General features: G+C 45.0%; 2 protein-coding genes across 3 annotated transcripts in view; one reads left to right on the forward strand and one right to left on the reverse strand.

Moving 5' to 3' along the window:
* Positions 1-1,801: 1,801 nt before the first annotated feature.
* On the forward strand, positions 1,802-13,557 carry B3GNT9 (UDP-GlcNAc:betaGal beta-1,3-N-acetylglucosaminyltransferase 9). Its single transcript, XM_065663300.1, has 3 exons — positions 1,802-2,122; positions 9,242-9,284; positions 10,150-13,557. The coding sequence occupies exon 3, from the start codon at positions 10,214-10,216 to the stop codon at positions 11,456-11,458; it is 1,245 nt and encodes a 414-aa protein (XP_065519372.1). The 5' UTR covers positions 1,802-2,122; positions 9,242-9,284; positions 10,150-10,213; the 3' UTR covers positions 11,459-13,557.
* A 5,284-nt stretch (positions 13,558-18,841) lies between these two features.
* The window catches only part of PHAF1 (phagosome assembly factor 1), a 36,775-nt gene continuing 34,636 nt past the window's right edge, over positions 18,842-20,980 (reverse strand). For both annotated transcript variants that reach the window (XM_065662192.1, XM_065662191.1), the window contains exons 17-18: positions 20,386-20,848; positions 18,842-19,052 (exon numbers count right to left, since the gene is read on the reverse strand). In XM_065662192.1, the coding sequence (XP_065518264.1) occupies positions 20,759-20,848 (90 nt within the window). In that variant the 3' untranslated portion in view covers positions 18,842-19,052; positions 20,386-20,758. The remainder of the gene's footprint in view (positions 19,053-20,385; positions 20,849-20,980) is intronic.

The raw sequence follows: 20,980 nt of genomic DNA on the forward strand, positions 1-20,980 counted from the left end.
AGGAGTTTGGACATGAAGTCTTCTCCAGTGGCTTCTCACAGAAAGCCACTGGCTGACCTTGCTGCTGAACCTGGGGAAATTCCTTTTGCCATGAACTCAGGCAGAGCAGTATTTCATCCTGAGTCACTTAAATCTCAGACAGATCTTGGAAATCACAAGATCAGCCCTTCTTTATTCACCACAAAGCTGTATTCCAACCACATGGCTCAGTGCCTGCAGGAATACAGTGACAGGGAGCAGGGCTCTTCCTTACAGAGAGTGAAGGAGGCTGGGCACATGGCATAAAGTGTGCCAACGTCGGGTCAACAAGGCTGACCTACTGGTGAGAGTAAACAAGATGAGCCCAATCTTCTAAGACAGAGTGACATGCTGTGGGACAGACTAAGGGCACCCCGCTGGCAAAAATGGATCACCCGTGCACTGGTGCCCAGGGAGCAAGATAGAGGTGAGACAGCAACCAAACAGAAGCACCCAAGGAGAAAAATCTTTCACATCCCAAGCTCCTGGCATGGCTCTCCAAGCCATGGCAGCCACAAGGCACTGCACAGCAATGAGAGCCTCTGCTTTAACTCTCACTCCATGGGAGCAACCAAATAGTGTAGTAGGTCCCAAAAGCTGGGTGGGAGAACGCAGTGGCAATACCTGCTGTGAGCCCCTGATGGTGTCAGGGAGCAGCCCCCTCGCTCCACAGCCAGCCCCTTTGAGCAAAGGTGGGCACTGCTCTGCTCTTCTGGTCATCACCTGCCTCCGCATGGAGAAGGGATGGAAAACAGCCGGTGACTGCTGGTGTGGAGAAGGACAAAGGTACCTTGGCCTGGTGCGGGAGAGCGTGAAGCGGAGTAGCATTGATGGCAGAGATTTTCAATCGGCTGCACGATTCACCAAGGAACTGCTGTTTCAAACAGGTCACGAGGAAAACGCTTTCCTAGCCTGGAGCACTGGAACGCAGGGCCTGAGGGCTGCTCATGAGGAATCTGTCCATATGACAGCTTTTCACAGTGACGTTCTGTTCAATGAGGAAAACTCTTACGTGATGGTGTAAAGCAGTCGGATGTTTGTGAAAACAACAGAGTGGATCAAAACCTGCTTTTGTGACAAATCCACTGGAAATGAAAGCATTTACATTCTAAAGGGATCACTCCCCAGACCCTTGGCCTCTGTTAGAGGAATAGGGGTTGCTGTTCTCATTGAAGAGACAGCCACAGAGATAAGGAAATGCTATGGCTCCAGTCAGCCGGCAGGTCAGTAGCACTGGCAAATTAGATTTGACTCTAAATAAAAACATTTTGTTTTGAAGTAATTCAAATAAAATGGGGGAAAAAAGTGGGGTTTAGGATTCTTTTGAGGTCTGGGAGGGACACACATCTGTCTTGAGCCCCTGCGCTGCTCGGCTCCTGCCTCCTCCCACCGTTTCCCTGCAAGAGAAAAAGAAACCAGCTTCCCAGTAGATTTTCCTTCTGGACCTAAACTCATTTTCTTTTTGAGTGATAAAGTCAATAATCACAAGAGGATTAATGAGAAAAAAGGCAAACTGGGAGGGGAATGTGGAGAAATCAATACATTTCCTAATGAAAAAAGTTATAGCAAAAAAAAAAAAGCCTTTTTTGTGGTTGTTATTTGTAACAGGCCGAACGGCAGAACTGGTGGCAGCCATATCCCAGCTGTGCATCCAATCCCTCGACACCCCGTCCCTGTCCATGGAGGACCATGCGCGGAAGGAGCCGGGGAGGTGCTGCCTCGGGGCTGTGTAGCGTTGGAGCCCATCTGCACTCTCAGCCTGCCCATCACGTGTCAGCGCTTGGAAGCCACCCCAGCTCCTTCCCTTGGTGCGGTTGCTGCTTCCACCACTACAGCGTGTGCAGGGACAGAGCCCAGCCTCACGTCTTGGCCCTGCTGGCACACGCGCCCGTCCCGGCCGGCAGCAGGAGAGCTGTGCTGTGTTTCAGCACGCAAACGACGCAGGGAGCAGGAGACAGAGCGCTGCTTTGCTCTGCGAGGATTTCCTCGGTTTCGCTGGACGGCTGAGGAATGTCTAACACTAACTACATCCAGATGTGCCGACTTGGCAGCCTGCTGCTGGGACGTTACGAGGGGACGCCGGATCAGCGTTATCAAATGGGATGTAAGTATCGGTTATGTATGTTTGATCGGGGTGGGCTGGGGAGTTCTGCAGCAAGCAGTGTCCTTACCGCTTCGCTTTTCCTCCAGCAGTTTTCTCTTTGCCTTCTTGCTGTTGTAGTTGCTACGTGCAGCAACCCGAACTGTGATGGTTAACATGGAGCGGGGTCAGCTACAGGCTCTGAACACGCAGCCTCCAGCCTTGCTATTTGTGCTTTACGCTTTACTTTGCAAACAGCTTTCTCTGGGTGTTTTAGGTGGTTTTTACAAGAGAAATTCTGTCTTCTTTAGACAATGTCTCCAGTGCTCCAAGACAGGGTTTCTTCACAGCTGCAAACATGTTCTAGAGGTGGCACGTCACACTTACAAGCCATTCCTTGGCACTAAGAGGACATGAATTTTCTCCCTGTGTTACACTATTGTATGCTCTAAGTAAAACATGGGAATTCTCAAGCCCTCTAGCATCACAGAAAAAGAATTCAGTCCCAGTGAAATGGGCAGTTACTGGTCACATTTTTAACAGCTTTTGGGCAGATTCTGATAAAATTATGTGTTGGGTGTCATCTTGAAATTAGTTAGGCAAGCCAGCATGTCCTGTTCATGCCTGCCTGTAACAACCCATCCATTTTGATGCTCTGACTGTAACTGCTGGGTTTGGGGCACATCAAGCAAGTTATTTATTGGATCAGAAGGGGTCGAGGAGCTGAAGAGCCAGTGGGTGCTGCAAGAGCTGGGAAAGGAGGACAGTTGTTTTGAAGGGCTGTTGCATACCCCTTCACAAGCCTGCAAGGCTTTATCCCCCTCCTGGGGCCAGCGGAAATGGATGTTGGCATGAAAGAGGGCAGGCTCCTTGCCCTGCACTTGGCTGCTCCAGGAGGGACCTGTCTCCCTGAAGGACTCGGGGTGTGATTTTTTGCTGCTGAGGTCTCTGTAATTCCAAAAACAAGGCCACTTACACACAGTCTGGGTCCAGGGAAGCACCTCCTGAGGCTGCCAGGCCTCAGATGGGCAGATGGGTCGTGCACCCAAGACAGGGCTGCCCAGGGTCATCAGGGCACGTCTGGGCACATCTGCTGCTGCCTTCTGACATGATTCCCCACCAGGGATAGCGCAAGTTCCCTTCTGGGACCCCTCTGTGTGACAGCAGGCATCTTTGCATCCACCCCCAGCCTGTGCCCAGCAGCTCTGCAGTTTCCCTGCATTTAAGGTTGTATACTTCATAAAACCTCACTGACTGGGATGAAAGCTAAAAAGTAATCACAGCAGCCATTTGCAAGCGGTTATCTAACGTGTGACTGGCATTGCCAGCACAAGAGACTGTAATAAATTGAGTCCAGCCAGCTGGGCAGCTGATGAAACAACACACTGCAGGACTGGGGCAAGTAGAAAGACAAATCATAGAATCACAGGCTTGTTTGGGTTCAAAGGGACCTCAAAGCTCACCCAGTTCCAACCCCTGCCACGGGCAGGGACACCTTCCACTAGACCAGGTGGCTCCAAGTCCCATCCAACCTGGCCTTGAACACTGCCAGGGATGGGGCAGCCACAGCTTCTCTGGGCAACCTGTGCCAGGGCCTCAGCACCCTCACAGGGAAGAACTTTTGCCTCAGAGCTCATCTCAATCTGCCTCCTGTCAGGTTAAAGCCATTCCCCTTGTCCTGTCCGTACAGGCCCTTGTCCAAAGCCCCTCTCCAGGTTTCTTGTAGCTGCTTTAGGCACTAGAAGCTGCTCTAATGTCTCCCCAGAGCCTTCTCTTCTCCAGGCTGAAGAAGCCCAGCTCCTTGTCCTGTAACATAGATCTCATCCGTTCATTTGCACTGGCCTGAAAAGTAGCTCCAACATGAGAGTTCAAAGTTGCCTCTTGAGTGAGACCTGCGTTTTTATTACCTGCATGCACCCTGTTTCAGCCAACAGAGCTCCTGCTTCCAGATGCTGCAACACAAGTAGTGGCAGCAGAGAGCACTGCTGTGATGGCAGCACCAGTGTGCAGCTGAGCAATGTGAGCCTCTGCCCTCTGCACCCCTGGAACAGCTCTCTTGTGACATTCAGCTAATTAAATCCTACAGCCCATTCTCTGTGTGATTACAGACTTCAAAACTTGTAAGCAGCTGAATGAGATGGGCTCTTTTTTCCTGTTAAGGCAGTTAGTGATTGTTCTGGTTACTTCATTTTTCTAGGGCTGTGCCCTAACCAGTGTGCCAAAGGGCATCTCTCGTGTTGCAGCTGGCCCCGTCTTCTAGTCAAAAAGATCAAATCATTCAGCATCGCTTTGTAATCCTATAGCTCCAAACGAGACCTCTTCACAAACACACCATAACACGGCACCAAAGCTACTTGCAGCATCAATTTTGATGAGATTATTGACTTTGCCTGATGGGGGGGGGAAGAATAAAAAAAAAATCCAAACAAAGGAAACCAAAGCAAGAAACCACACAGGAATAAATCTCGTTACATGACACCCAAACAGAAAGGCCAGGGCACTTTTTCTCCTGCTCCAAACACAGTTTTTTCTCCCTTTAAACACTCCAAAGCCAGCTTGAACTGCAAAACCTGAGTTGTTTGACTCATACATTTCTACTTGGGGCAGAACAGACCCAGTGCTGAAAGCAGACGTGTTTCCTTGTGAGTACCCTGAGGATCCCAGACACCCATGTGATGCCAAATGAAGACAAGAATTTGCCTACACAAGACCCGTACCAAGATAACTCAGCTGAGAGTTTGAAACCTTTGCCTTAGCACTTCTCACCAGGTTTCTCTACAAGGGTAAGAGAAGGACAGCAGCCTAACATGGCTTAGAGAGAGCAAAAGTGATCCCCGCACAAGACATAGTGCCACTTGTGTCTGCATGTCCAGCAATGCATGTAACCTAAACTGGTGCAGACAGAGCCAGATACTGTCCTGAGCCCCAGGGGTTCAGAGGATGGGACCATGTAAGTCAGTAGGAAGATGTAGTCACCAGAGCTTCAGGGGGTGCAGACTTCCTGCTGTCAGCATCCTGGTCTGGTGGGATGGAGCTCATCTGTACACATCTGTTCTACACAGCCCCAGCTGCAGGGTGGGCACATGGTGGTGTTGTCATTGGTGGGCTCTTGAACAGCGCCAGGAGACAGCAGAGGAGCAGCAGCTCAAGGTGGGGAGGAGCCTGGGAGCTTGATTGGCACTTGCTGAGTGGATGGAAAAACTAGGAAACTGATGGAAAAAACTGCTGGCAAAGGGGTGGGAGACGGACACATGCACAGGCCTCCTCATTACAGGCCAGAGCCCGGGTCTCTGCTTCCAGCACTGGGTGTTACAGCTTTACTCTGTTCTCATGAAATGCATTCAACCAACATGAACTGAAAACAAATACCCAAAACATTGCTTCAGAACACCTCTACCATCCCGAATTTTCCAAGTTGCCCTGAAGACTGCAGAAAAAACCCACTCCATTAAACCTATCAGGGCTGGATTCCCAACACTTTTCTCAGCCTATTTTACAGAGAAACAAAGACATCTCCATCAGCAGCCACAACATATGTGGCTCCTTCATTGCGCAAACTTACCAGTGGCTGCTCCAGCTTCAGGAGCAAGGAGGGGAGCAGGAGGGAGCCAGAAACATTTCCCATTCAGCAGAGCAGCAAGTTGATCTCGGGACAGCCCACAGCATGTGGGGATGGATGCTCCTGTGAGCAGGGCTGGGATGAGTGTGCCACAGCTCACCACTGGTTTGTACGCTCTTGCTTGGTGTACCACGTTTTTCAGTTTGCCTCTCCATTGCAGCTGCTTTTCCCAAGGCTGGGTGTGTTGAACAACCATACTGCAAGGCACAAGCAACGTGCCAGAACCACCAAGGCTTCTTGACTGAATTCAGGGACAGGATCCAGAGACTCTTTCCCACTGAGACCCACATGAGCAGAAGTGCCAAGTGATGGAGATGTGATGGCTGCTGCAAAAGAATGACATTTCCAGGATGAGCTCAAGGCTTCATGTCATTCAGCTGGGAACGAAAAGCTTCTTATTTTAAAAACCATCATTTAACTGCTTTTATTGCAGCACTCCTTGGCCATATTTCAGAGTCCTCCCCTCAAATAAATGAAAACCAGGCACAGGTCTGGGCCCTCCGCCCAAGTGTGCGCCAGCACAGGTCGGGTTCCCTGCCTGGATGCTCACCAGGGTTCTGTGTCCAGCTCTGGCCACTTCCAGCTTAGAGAATTTTGTGCCTCTCAGGCCCTGCAGGCTGTGGCCCTCCTGGTCCTTTCAGCATGTTCCCTGTGTAGGCACTCCCCACATTGCCACCTCATGGATACAGCACCTCTCAGCCTCTTCCTACAGCCACCTCAGCCCCCTAATGCTGCTGGCGATCACAGCCCAGCACAGAACATTCCCAGCCTTCCCTAGGACATGCCTAGTCCCACTGCTGGGGCAAACTGCATCATGCCATTCCAAGCCAGACTCAATATCCCTCCTGCAGCCAGCAGAAAGAGGGACAACTGCCCGCTTTTCCAAGCTTGGAAGACATGGGGAGCAGCCCTGGCAGCTGAGCCCTGCAATTCCCTGAGGCACCAAGTGACGCGCCAGCTTTACACCCGCAGCCACAAACTGGATGGAGATCCCCCCCCAAATGGTGCATGAAGCAGGGGTGTGTCTAACTTGGATGCAGACGCGCAGCGAGATGCTGTGCTGAGAAATGCTCTGCTGTGCTCACATCTCTTTTGTTTGGCATCCAATATTCTCTGCTTGCTTTGATAGCTCTGTAATTATTTTTTTCCCCTAGTGTCAAGGTGGATTAATGTTTTGGCTTTGGAACATACCTGAGTGCCCGCCAGAATCATCAATCCCTCTGAATTCAAGAACAGGACAGCTTTTCCTACACTGACATCCATGGATAGAGCTCTCCCATGTGTAATAATCAAGGGTATTTCCTTAAAAAGCAGGAAATATCTCACAAAGACTGGAAAATCCGTATAACTCAATCAAGGAATCACTTCGAGGGCTGTCAACTTTTTGAAAAGGAGATGTCTATATTCAGCACTGAACTGCTTTATTTCAGCATGGGTACTGCTATTTCAGATTCTTTCAATAAATGAAAACACAGAACAAAATCCAGGCTATCAGCCCAGGCAGGCTTGTAACAATTCAGGGTTTTTCTTGGCTTTTCCAAGGGCACTTATTGCCAGACTCTGAGATGCTGGCAGGATAAATCTGTAAGCCATGGAAATGAGGAGTTTCATGACACATACATTTTATTCCAAACCCTTGCTGATAAAATTAAACACAGGAAAGAGCCAGGACTCTCATCCAGCTCTTTAATTCCCATCTGGAGCCTGGCAGCTGAAACAAGATCAAACTTCTGCACAGAAGAGGAAAAAAAGAAATGCTGTTACAGTGGGGGAAGAAATGAGACTTTACAAAGAGCTTGAGTGAAGACACAAACATCCCAACGCTACCCGGATCCACCCTGCCATGGGCTGTGCGGCTCCCACTCACTTTGGTAGGCTGCACAGACATAGCTGCATACAGAGCTTATCCCGTCACAACAGCAGGAGCAAAAATGCTCAATTCCACTTCTTTTTGGGATGGGCTCCCTGGTTTAGGTTTCTCAATAGCACCCCACAGAAGCTCTTGCTTGTGATGTGAAGAAAAGGGACAGACTCTTTCCCCTGAGCAGACCCAGATGAGTGGCATGTCCTGGGTGTAGCAGGACCATCCCTCCGTATCCCTGGAGCTTCGGGAAAATTACTGAAGGCAACATGAGAGAAAACCCGCTGGGAGCCATGTTGTGACAGCTAAAGGATGATTTAGCACGGAACTGAAGCCCAGCGGGTTGCTGCAGAGCACCGCAATCAGGACTTGCCAAGGGTAATCTGCACACTACAGACACAGAATGCAAATTAACATCCTATATGTGCTAGGAAGGACTGTTTCACAAGGCTGAAAATAGTTACAAGCCAAGTCATGTGGCAGAAAGAACACAAAGAGAAAGCAGCTTCTGATTATTATAAGCATTTTAACAACAATTTATGAGAGAGCAGGGAATATGATGCAATCCTGCTGTTAATATCAAAGCTACGCCGGTTAGATCACTCACCTAGCCCAGAAGAGTGAAAGGTACAGTAAAAAAAAGCCAATAAATGGAGAAAAATGCAGCAATCTCTATCAGAGGCCAGAAAACGGCAAGAAAATAGGCCTAAGAAAAAAAGCGTGGTCATAAGGACAAGGAAGAAGAGATTTTAAATCCTCTGGGAATGCGAACAGCCTTAGAGCAAAGCACACACAAGCCATTTGCTAAAATGAAGTTTTCAGAAACAGTGGAGACAAAGACAACGAGGTCAGTTAATATTCTGGAGCTGCAGAGAGTTTATACCATATGACGATGAAATACTCTCCATTTCAACAGTAATGGAGAGGCAGTTAACCAGTGATGAAAAACCAAAATAGTTCAAACTTTTTAGGTCCAAGTAATGTGCACCCAAGAATTTTAAAGGGGCTGGCCAAGAAATAAACTGGTTTATTAGTTTTTCTTTCTCATAAGTCTTGAAACATTGCCCAGGTCTCACAGGGTCTGGAGGTAATGCTGTATCACTGTTTTAATACTTCACAATTACAGTCTCACTAGTCTAATTTAGAGTTTGAAAAGATGATGTTATGGCTGATGCAAAATTGATGGTTAATGAACAATTAGCAGGTGATACAATCCATGGCAGGGAAAAGAGGTTTCCTGAAAACTGATGCCTTTCAGGTCAGAAATACACTGAACAACAATACTCTTAACCAAGCATTTGGCTGCCCCATTGGGTGTTTGAGTCAGGAAGGTGGCTACAGGGCTCGACTGGAGGCTCAGCACCCGTATGTTTGCTCTGCAGGCTAACAATGCTGAAAACAGACCTGCAGGGTACAAGCCCTGGCTTCCTCCTGCTTTTCAGCCTTCAGTAAGGGGCATGCCTAAACTGAAGGCAGACTGCCGTACAACCCTGCAGCTTTCGCTCGAGAAGTTTTTGGGTATGATCTCAGCCAATCGCAGACACACTGACAACTGTAATACCTTCAGAAGTAGCTCCCACTTGTATAGCAATTTCCCTGAACTAAATACTGCTTTCTGCCTCTTACCACTCTTCCATAACTTTGGTGTTTGTTTTGTTTGCAGTTGAAGAACAGATCCAATGAGGAAGAAGATCTCCAGGAAAAGCGTACGTGAGGAATCAAATCTTGTATTTCAAAAGGCAGCTTCACCTATCACACATGAATTAAACACTCCTAACACCAGGCTCTGCCTTGCTTCTCCATATTGGGATTTATCTGCCCACCTCTTGCTTACCAGTTAGGGTCATTTGGCAAAGGCGAAACACCAGTGGCTCCTTGTAACCTGATTAATGGAAGTTATTTGTAATGCTTTAATATTTTATAAAGATTACTGGCAGCAAAAAGGTGCTATATACATCCGAGAGGATGCCTAATGCATTCATTCTGAAGGCACAGATCATAGCTGGGAAGTAAGAGCTAGCTCTGTGTGCAGGGAAATGCAAGCGGCATGCTGCAGCTGAAAAGTCTGCCCTTCAGCAGCCAGCTCTGCTCCTCCCTGTCTCCACTCAAAAGGGGTAAAAGCAGCAAGAAACAGTTACCAAGCTAGGGGGAAAGGGGAGACAAAAAGAAAAAGAAAAAAAAAGGAAGAAGCCCCTAACGGTTTCTGGAAGAATGGCATTGTTCATTGTTTTCCGCCCTGTTTTTCCCAAAGCAGTGAAATCTCCAAAACGGAAGACTGTGTTTGGCAGAGAGGGAAGTGGGAGAAAGGGCTGCTTTCACATTATGCTGAGGGAATAGTTTGCAGGATGCTGGATGACTGCTTGGTAACTTAACTAACCAGGTCACAGAACCAGAGCACTAAGATTAGCATTAGGTTTGCAACCTGTGTGCCCTTTGGCAAGTCCTTTAACAAGTCTCAGTGCTCCATAAAATGCACTTTACTGCTAGATTTAAACGGTGTTTCAGTTAGATCTGCCTGCATGCCTCAAAGCTCCCGAATCCTCATTGCTGACACTGTATGCTTCCTTACAGATGGACATTGGTGCCAGGCCACTCAAACACAGCTTTTAACAGTTCCAGAAACACTGCAGAGACAATGAGAGTTCGTCTCAAAGGGGATGCGATCTGTACCCTCTTCCTGGTGGTAGTGCTTTGCTCTTTACTGTACTCCCAGCTGGAACATTTAGTCCCTGTAGGAAACAAGGAGCTGACACAGAAGAAGCCTTCAGTAACATCAAAAACGTTTTCTGACTCCAGAGCACCTTGGAGACTGATGCCAGCAGAGGCAACGGAACCCAGGCTGCAAGTAACTCCTGCCCTTAGACAAGGAGAAGTGGCCAACAAAAGGGTCCAAACAACTCCATCCCCATTGAGTGATCCTGCCTTCGACTTCAAGGGCTATCTCCTAAACAAGGATAACAGGAACTTCCATCTCCTCATTAACCAGCCCAAGAAATGCAGGAGAACACCTGGAGGTCCCTTTCTGCTCATTGCTATCAAATCAGTAGTTGAAGACTTCGACAGACGTGAGATTGTCCGGAAAACTTGGGGCAGGGAGGGCCTGGTGAACGGGGAGCAGATCCAGCGGGTGTTTCTCCTAGGAACACCAAAGAATAGGACAGTGCTGGCCACGTGGGAGACCCTAATTCACCAAGAGAGTCAGACATACCGGGACATTTTACTCTGGGACTTCATGGACACTTTCTTCAACCTGACCCTGAAGGAGATCCACTTCCTGAACTGGGCTGCTGAGTTCTGCCACAATGTGAAGTTTATTTTTAAAGGGGATGCCGATGTTTTTGTCAATGTTGAGAACATCGTTGACTTCCTTGAAAGACATGACCCCACCGAGGACCTCTTTGTTGGGGACATCATCTACAATGCCCGCCCTATCCGTGTCCGAAAGAGCAAATACTACATCCCAGAGACCATGTATGGGCTAAGCATCTACCCAGCCTATGCAGGGGGAGGAGGCTTTTTGCTGTCCGGCCACACCATGAGGAAGCTTTCTAGTGCTTGCAAAGAAGTGGAACTCTTCCCCATTGACGATGTCTTTTTGGGCATGTGCTTACAGAGGATCAGTCTCAAACCCATCTTGCATGAAGGATTCAAGACCTTTGGAATTGTCAAGCCCTCTGCTGCCCCACACCTACAGACATTTGACCCCTGTTTTTACAAAGATCTCATGGTAGTCCACAGTCTGAAGGTTGCTGAGATCTGGCTAATGTGGAACCTGCTCCACAGCCCACATCTGTCCTGCACGCAGAAGAAGCAAGTGAAGAAACCTTTCCAGTGGAAAAAGAAAGCTCAAACAGCAATGCAGGCATCACCCCTCAGATGATGCAGGCAGACTGGAGCAGAAACATATAGCAGCTGACACCAGCAGAGAAACAGAGCCTGGAACTGTTGCAACCAGATGAACTAACTTTAGAAGCAGAGTATTTTAGCACATCTTATTCACAATGTTAAGAGAAAAGGAGAAACTATTGCAGGAATTCGCAAAGATTCCATATTTGCACACACACACATACCATGTAGGTCCATCTTCATTAGTGAGTCCAAATAATAACAGCATCTTTAATTTATTATTATTTATTAGAATTACAGTAGTGCTTAGTGGGCCAGTGTGTAAAAGCACATTGCAAACCACAGTCCTTGGAGATTTTTCAGCATTGTTAGAAATGTGAGGAAGGAAAAAAGATAGCGGGTAAGAGATGACACCAAGCTGCACAGGAACCGTTGTGAACTTACTACCTTGACTTGGACTCATTGAGAAATGACTGAACTACACAGTAACTACAGTAAAGAAAATCAAGTCACCTTAGTGTCTGCTCAGATCAAATCACTGCTGCCTGCTTGGCTTCCTGTAGCCCCACAAGAAGAGAGGAAGTAACAGGTATTGGAATGGTGTCCTGTACATTGCAGGTAGGGTGGACTGTAAGAAAACAATCTGGATCCTGAGGCTGGCTTGCCTGGTTGAGCAAGGGTAGGTAAGTAGGTAACTGGGAAGGGGCAGACTTCTGAAGAGCATTTAAAGAAAGGACAAGAAGAACTTTGAGTTGATCCCTCCAAGTCTTGATTTTTCATTATTCACATCAACTCCTCAGTTCAAGTATCTGCTCCATGACACACTCAGGACCCAGGGGACCAGTTTGTAGCAATTCCATGAGCTCAGGCTCTCTCCCCTAGCCTGACTGACAGTGAAAACTCAAGGTAATACAACAATATGTAATCTCCCTCACCATCTAATCCAGATCTTCAGAAGGTTTGCGTCTGGGGAGATCCTTTGGCCTTTGCTTGTGAAGGTAAAACCACACAGAGATACTACTTGCATCACATTTTGGAGCTTCTTCAAACCTAACGGAAACTTGTCAATGGACTGAGCTGGTTTCTATAAACCTCAGTGCTCTTGCTTGGCATATAGTCAACTGCAAAGAGCAGCCAATACTTTGCATATTGCTGCGGGTCTCACATGAAGGGAGAAAGCAGGCTTCAGACAAAAGGGCTTCAGAATAAAAGCCTTTCTGAATTCATTGCAAGAAAGCAAAAATACACAGCAACATTTCTGTTGGGCTTTCCAAGGTCAGTCAGTTTGTAGCCTTGTAGTTTTAAGCATTGGACGAGAACACTGAATTGCTTAGTTTTTCAAGGAATAGTCAATACTTTAAAGCTTTTTTTTTTTTTTCAGCAGCAATTTGCCTTAAAGGAACATACTTTGCTTGGACATCAAAGAGGAAGAAAATTCCTCTAAATCAGGGTTAAAAAGTGATGAAATTCATGGGGCAAAAAGCCCGAATTCACCTTTGATACTGTGTTTGTTGATTCCTTTGCAATTTTTTCCCCTGAACAAAACTCCTATCCACCTGAGAATCTCCGATGCCATCCCTCTTCAGGGGAGCACATACACCCAGCTTCAAAGAAAACTACAGTCAGTCATAAATGTCCAAGAAGCTGCTTTTCCTTGAACAGAGCCTGCAGCACAGCTGCATTTCATACCTGGGTATCACCTTTCACCCAGCAGTAATCCTAGCTCAGTACTTGTATTACCTATGCACAACATGGAGGAAAGCAAGCTGGTATTACCTATTGTTAGACTACTAAAAGCAGTCTTACATATTATTTTCATCATAAGAGTTTAAGCTTCATAATGTATTTCCAAGAAAAGCCCAGCAATGTAGAAGTCTAAACACCGTATGTTGATTTAAGATACTTTTAAGATGCAATCCTGGAATACAAAATACTCCTGTAAGCTTTACAAGGAGCTCTATAGGGTGTGGAAATAAGCCAAACCTTGCTGGTGGGAGAAAGCCAGTTATGCCCCTGTCTGCTAACATGTGATAGTTATGCATTGATGAGCTTGTACAGAAATGTATTATCTGTGATTATTTTACAGTTTGGGAAATTATTTATACCATAATTAAAAGACAGCATGCAGACGTGCTTCTAGTTGTCAGAGTGAGTCTGTGAAGTACACCCGCACACACATTGTAAGACTAACACCAGGGCTATTTTTCATGAAGACAGCAACATGAAAAATACATTGCTCATTATTTTGAATAACTTAATAAGTATTTACTCATGCTGGACTTAATTTAATGGCAATGACAAAAATAAACACAGCTCACATTATGATTTCCATCAAGGACTAGTCAGGTTCAACAGCCCTTATTAAGGTCTTCCTTTTTGGAGAGGCACAGAGATTGACTCCTCCCTCTATGGTATCTTCAGATCTGCAATCTACCCACAACACAGCAGCACTAATGAGTGCATTTTGTCCCAGATCAAAGTTGTTATTCAACACTTACCTGCACCAGGACATACCACAATAGCTGGCAGAAACAGAACTAGAGCCAACTGTTTACTCTGTTGTCTTAGTCTATGGAATACCTCATTTCTTTTACCTAGTGAACACCAGACCTTTCTATTAACGAAAGATTCACTTGCCTTTTGTTCTCCAGCCCCGCTGCATGGCCTGTTTGACCTGGTTTTAAGTTTCCATTTGCTTCTGGGGTTGAGCTGGAAGTTCACAGACACCATATGTAAGCATGATGCACCAGGGTAATGTTGGAGGGCAGCACTGCAGCCCCTGCAGTTTATTCAATTCTGTTTACGGCTACCGCAGCCAAAAAGTCTTTGATTTCACCCAAGCTGGAGATCGTTTCCTAGAAGCTGGGGCTCTTTTCAGGAAGTCCTAAAGCCCTGGGTGTGTATGAGAATGGGCAGGAAGGACCCTCTACCAGCCTTTCTGATGCATCTCAGAAAACCAAACCCATCTGTTTCAGAATGACATTCTGAGCAGCTTCTGTTAACTGCCTAATTCAATACACCAGTCAGGGGTTGGCTACAAAGCCTTGCTTGGCAACTTCTTTTCATGACTAGCCCAAGATGAGAAAAGAAAATATAAAAGCATCCTAAGTGGGTTCTATGAGTAGCAAGGAAAGCAAGCAGACATAAACATCTGAAGCTAAGAGAGTATACAGTAGGTTTTATTGAGTCCCAGGGATCCACACAAAGTCCAACTTTGTTCCTACTGTACATGAGTAGCCAGATTTGGTCACTATAATGAGCAGAGCTGGCTTGAATCTCACATTCATCACCTCCAAATGCACCTCTGAACACATAAACTGGTAGGAAATGCCAAGATCCATCCGACAGGCCACTGCTGACTAAGACATCATAAAAAACAAAAGCCAAAGATGTCTCTGAAGCAATTGAGTGTTAAAATGTTGTGCTTCCTGTCTGCAGTTTAATTATTCATCTTCCTACAGCAGGTTCTCTGAAGCAAACCCCAGCTGCAAAATCAAACAGCACAAAATAAACAGTTTGGAGAATCCTTACCGAATATTAGCACTGAGAACATCCCCGGAGAGTGCTGAAGGACCACTAGATGTGTGAGTGGAGGGAACTCTACCCCAAAGCCCAGTCTGAAGAAGTCTGAGCCCCCAAGTTGTACCTTTCAGCTGGAGTCAGGTCTTGGCAGCCCTGAAAATTAGCCCACCACGTGTCCTAACGATGCCGCTAACACTATTGATGTTTGTCAAACCCAGTAAAACTCTTAAATCCAACTTTGCATCATTTTCAACAGCTTGTGGTCAGCAAGGAAACCATACTGAGAAATGAGAGGGAACTAAACTCTGAAGGACGAGTGCATCAAATGCTTCCAAGTGCAACAAACATCCACCAGACCTGACCAGCCCAATGCTCGCCCTGCAATTCATCCACACCCAGTTCCTCACTGATCCTCTCTCTTTCCTTCCATATCCCAGCCCATCCACTGACAATCCCAGTGCTGAGACCAGAGAAAAATAAAGTACCAGAAGTCTGCAGTGACTGCCTTGTCGCCAGGGGGGCTGAATGAGCAGGGCAAAAGTAAAGGCATAATATTAAGGCAAACACTCCCTACAGCCACAGAAGCAAAAGAAAAGGGTGAAAATATCTTAGTAATGTCGATACTTGTAGATGCACCAGAGCTCCCCAGAGAGGACCAGGGTAAACTCAGGATTTTAGGGCTTCAGTTTCAGGCAAGCAGAGGTGTAAAGTGAACACAGTGATTCAGGCTGTTTTGATTACTGAGTTGATTAGACTGCACACTGCATAATCACGCAGGGGCTTTTTTTGTGACTGGTATTTAAACGTTTATCTGAAAGATACTGATACTGGAATAAAACTTAGGCATTAAATGGAATATGCAGCGTAGGTGTGAAACATTAAGGCACTTAAAAAAATGCTTCCGAAATTGCAACAGGCAATAATTTAAAATTACCAAACTAGTAACATTTAAAGGGGAATTAATTATGGTACGAAAGAGAAAAGGTTATGTTAAATCACTACAGCCTAATCCAGAACAAAAATTACTAATATAATGGTACCTTACACTCCAGTAATGAGCTACTCTGCAAACTCCAGCTTACCTTTCCTGCTGTTTCAAGCAGTCAGCACTCCTAGATCATAAAAAGAATGATTTTGCCTGCTGCAAAAATCATCACAAACATCCCCACAAACAAAACAAGAGCCTTGGATGTAAGGCTTGGCAGATTAAACATTTAAACAGTGACTTTATTAACTACACCTAAAATTCACATAGAGAGATAATATGGTATTTAAGTCCCACCTGAACCCTCCAAGTAACAGATACACTCCCTGCAATAACAAATGCCTTCTTAGGTGGGGTTTTCACTCAATAACTGGCTATAACCTGTCCTTGAACAAAGCCCTCTGCTTCATTAACTCCTCATCCTATTCTAATGCTTGAGTCACATCTTTAGTAAGCTCCATTTTTAATTTCACCTTAGTTTGCTTCAACCTTACCCTGAAACATCCATACCCTACATGAAAAGAACCAACCAGAATTTGTATTTTAACTCTTCGAACACACACAGTGATGGATTTATTAACCTGACACATGAGTGTCAGGTTATGTCTGACAGGGTCAGCCAGAGAAGAGAGTGCTTTGTGTTGGGGTAATCAAGATAAAGGAGATACAATTAAAAACACCTTGGTCCTTGTCCAAATACTCTTAAGGAAGTAAATTGCTGCAGCTTGGACATCCCATTTCTCTCAAAGATTTACTCTTATACCCATTTGGAGCTGTCAAACAAAACCTACCAGAAATTCAGCTCAGCAGGGGTCTTAAGAGACTAAAAGCTGCTCATAGGCTCTAACAACATGGAGAAAGTCACTAAAGTGGGCACCAATACTCAGTTTTCCCTTTGGAAAACAACAGCTGGCACCTAACCTCCAGCCAGCCCCTGGTACTGATGAATCACCATCTTGCTGCAACTGAGCCTTAGGGAAGATTTTGTTTTAAATAGATCTAATGGGAGTTCTGGAATGTGAATGATCATGAATATATGAATCACTTCTCACACACCACCAGATTACCATTTTTTTGGGGGGGGAATAAAAATTCTGTTCAGAATTAGAAGTGTCCTGGCAACAGAAAACTGGGTTGACAGGAGGAACAGAGGGTTCCAGCACTGATCTGCGTAGTACTGCCTGCAAAATTCACAGGAGACCAGGGACTGCATGCAAGCCTAAGGAATACAGGATGAAATGTCAGCTTCATCTCCCAAAGAAGGGCACAACAATCGGTTTTATCCGGTGTATACAAAACAATAAACTGCGGAAAATACAGCAATAATCAAGGTAAGCAGACACACACACAAACTCTTAATTTCCACACTAAGGAAAAAGCACATATCAAAATGTGCCACCAGCCCTTGTCCCAGTCCCTCCTTCCTGCCATACTGCCATTCTCACCTTCTTCCCCAGACCTCCTCTATGCCCTACTCCTTCCTCTCTTTATTCTGGTGATTCCAAACTGCCATAAGCCCCCACCCACAAATCCTAGACTTCTCATGCCAGCAAGCCCTTAAGGCTCCACACCAGCTCCCCTAATACATCACCACAGGAACAGCTTGGCTTCATCCAAATAGTAGCAAACAAATCAAAACATCTCAGACAAGCGAGTTAGGAACAGCTGCAATCACAAAGGAAGGGTTATGACACCAAGAATTGCTGCTCCATATTATCTCCCCAGGCCCTTCTTCAGCTCTGCCTCTCCGAAAAGTCAAACACTTTGAGCTCAGCCCAGCAGCAACAGCCAACATACAGATTTGCCTTTAACTTTTGTGTTACAGAGGAACTTTTCATGATGAAGGGATCGACCTAGTGAACTATCTGTACTGTTAAGAGAGCACATTTAATTACCTACATCGTTTTAGTCGCTTTGGCTTGCCACAGCATTACAAGTGAAGACGTGAGTCACTGCAGTTGTTAGACACCTTTGGACATCCTGCCCTAAGTCTTCAGGTGCACACTTTAGCAGCAGTCCTGACCTCATACTTCTGAAGAATTTCAACCAAACATGCTTGAGGGCAGGATAATGATAGCATCTGTGTAGCCATTACTCAAGTCATCCCACCAAGAATTTCTCTCCTCCTGCAGCTAACTTGGAGCTTTTATTAGAAAAGGATTCATTAAAAATTAACTGAAATTATCAGCAGGATTGCTGTCATATTTTACTAACAAGCATAAGCACACACACCATCTCAATTCAGAGATCAAATTCTCCCAGAACTGGCACGCTGAGCCAAGCACTATGCAAGGTCATTTTATATTCCAAAACTGAAGGATGATAAAGGAGGGAGAGCTGAGTGTTCCACCCTGCATTACACAGCCACTGCAGGAGAAACGCAAATGGAAACAGGAATCCCATCCTGTATGCCCTGCACTAACCTCTAAGCTGCTGCAAGGTAAGCAGACTTCAGTGTTCTGCTGAAGCACCTGAGGGCATAAGAAAGCACTGTGAGAATTCACGTTTGCTCCTTTTACTGCAGGCCTGTCTTTTGTTCTCCTGTGAAATATTCAAAGGCTTGGAAGCTTGATCAATTTTCATGCTAACCCAAAGGCTGACATGAGTATAGCAACTGCATTTTTTGAACCTAATACAGAAGCCACAGTGATATTTACCACTGTTTAAAGACCTTTCTTCTTCACTTCATGGCATAAAATAAAAATACACTTTCAAGTATCTAGGAAAGAGACTGCAAGTTATATTGGTTTTTATACTCTTTGGAGAACACACTGTATGGGCTGTAAAGGAAGAAGACTAGTGAGGCACTTCAAATATGACATTGCAAAGACAGTAAAATAAAAAGAACAAATTGGTAACAAAAAAGCAAGACCATCCATGATTTTATTACAAAACCACCCAGCAACTGTATTTAACACAAAAAACAGTAACTGAGAGTCTCTTTTATTTTTCTTTCAGTGTACATGCTCATTATTATTCCATTTAATTTACAGAAGGGCTATGTAAAATGAAATTAAAATTAGAGAGGAAACAAAAGGGAGGTTGAGGCATAGAATTTTCTTAGCAAGCAATGATCACAGGAGACAGCACAGATTGAACAGGGATTCAACAGGAGTGACACCTAGGGATAAAGGTAAACAGTAACTTTTTCCTTATCCATTAGATTCTCCACGGGGCTTTTTTGTTTGTTTTAGCAAAACAGTTTAAAGTATCACAGTATACAGGAAGACTAAATGGCAAAGAATGTCTCGCACGCACACACACACATTTATCCCTGCTACTGGTCCAGGATCCAAAACTTCAGTAAACATTCCATTTCCTACAGTTAACATTTGATTTCCTGTCTCTCATTCACTGATAAACTATACAGGATTACACTGTACATGGAGTTAAAATTACAAAAATGTCATATTTACAAAATCTGTACACATAGTAAAACTCACAAAATCGTCATCTATGTATCACAAGTTGCGACACCAAAATATTAAAAATGGGATAAAATTATACATTTCTCTTTCCATTTTTAAAAAGGGTTTAATATTTCAAAGACAGACCATCTATTTCCCCAAATAAGACTGGTAAGAGAACTAGAAACCTAAAGTATCCTCCTGGGATAAAATGTCACAAACAGCATCCCCCAAATAGAAAGGAGCCTATATTCTGTCTGCTGGGGTGGGGTGTGCAGTTAGCATGTATGTACAGAAATTGTGAAACTACAATAAAGATGTCTTTGGCTAAACCTTTGGCATAAATTAAAGTCATACATCAAAAATTACAGAAAAGGTTTTCCTGGTGATGGCAGAGCTTGGGAATTTCCTTCTGAGATACCATTATATACATCTGTTCTTTCTCTAAGGAAACAGAGTAGGAATAAAGGATTCTGGAACAGGCAACACTATTCCTTCATTAAATTTTTCCCTAGTATGAAAAATTTTATCAAATCTTTTCACTAAAACATAATTCAATCATAGAAATTACCTCTTTCAGAATTTATTATTTTTGTTTTTGAAACAGCATATGAAAAAAAAAAAAGTACACCAGCCATGGCAGAAAAAAATTGTTTCAGCATATCAAGTACATATTAGTGCAGAATGGTGGATAAATTTGATCCACTGTATAAATAAGCTTTATGCGCAGCGTACATTAAATAACCATCACACCCCACTCACACCCAGTACACAGATGCTCCTCAGTGAAGATAAAACGTTTATCAAGTAATTAAAGTGTATGTAGTGCAAATGTTACAACCAAGTATTATGCACATGCTACTTGCTTGGTTTAAAGTTACACAAAGATGTGGTGCCTGAAATCATGGACATATATACATCCTTGTCACACTTGGTACAATGTCCTAAGCCACAGAAATACTGATGTGTTTATATACACACACACGCGTTTTCTTAAAATGTGACCACCACATCAATACAGTAACACAAACAGACTAAAATTAATACCTGCTTCCAGATGCTCCAAGGCTCAGAAAGTTTGTGCTTCTAACTCTTGCAGTCATTACATGCCCCTCTTCCACTTCCCCCTTCTGCCAGGTGAGAAGTGGGGACAGTCTCTTCAGGTCTGTGCTGCATAGGATGAGGGCAACAGAGAGGAATAAATGACGGCACAGGCACCTAAGCTGCTTTCCTTCATCAACAGTTCCACGCCCCATGATGAAGGGTTGAGAGAATTTCCCCTCCACACCATTCCTAGGTGGAAAGGTTTATTGAAAGAAAACTAAATCATAACGTGCTTTCCATATTATAAGTGGCAGCAAATCAAGGCACGCTGTACTAATTTCGTAGCATTGAGATTAGCTGACTTTGCAGGGGATGCTCACTGGGGAAGGTCCGATGTTCTCAGCTGGCTGCTGGGCCTTGTTGGGCCATACAGAGTAACAGAAGCTATGTGATTATTCTGCATCACCTGCAAAAGGACAGCAGTGAAAAAGGGAAATTAAAAGAAGAGTACAACAAACAGGAACTCTAAAGAGTGAAAATGGTGAATATGGAACTGATCTGCCTGAAAAAGAAGAAATTCCAACAACAAAAGAAAGCA

Source organism: Lathamus discolor, chromosome Z, assembly GCF_037157495.1.
Source record: "Lathamus discolor isolate bLatDis1 chromosome Z, bLatDis1.hap1, whole genome shotgun sequence".
Lineage (NCBI taxonomy): Eukaryota > Metazoa > Chordata > Aves > Psittaciformes > Psittacidae > Lathamus > Lathamus discolor.

Bases quoted from the DNA above. Each gene is read 5' to 3' on its own strand.
- B3GNT9 (XM_065663300.1), top strand. From the start codon at position 10,214: ATGAGAGTTCGTCTCAAAGGGGATGCGATCTGTACCCTCTTCCTGGTG.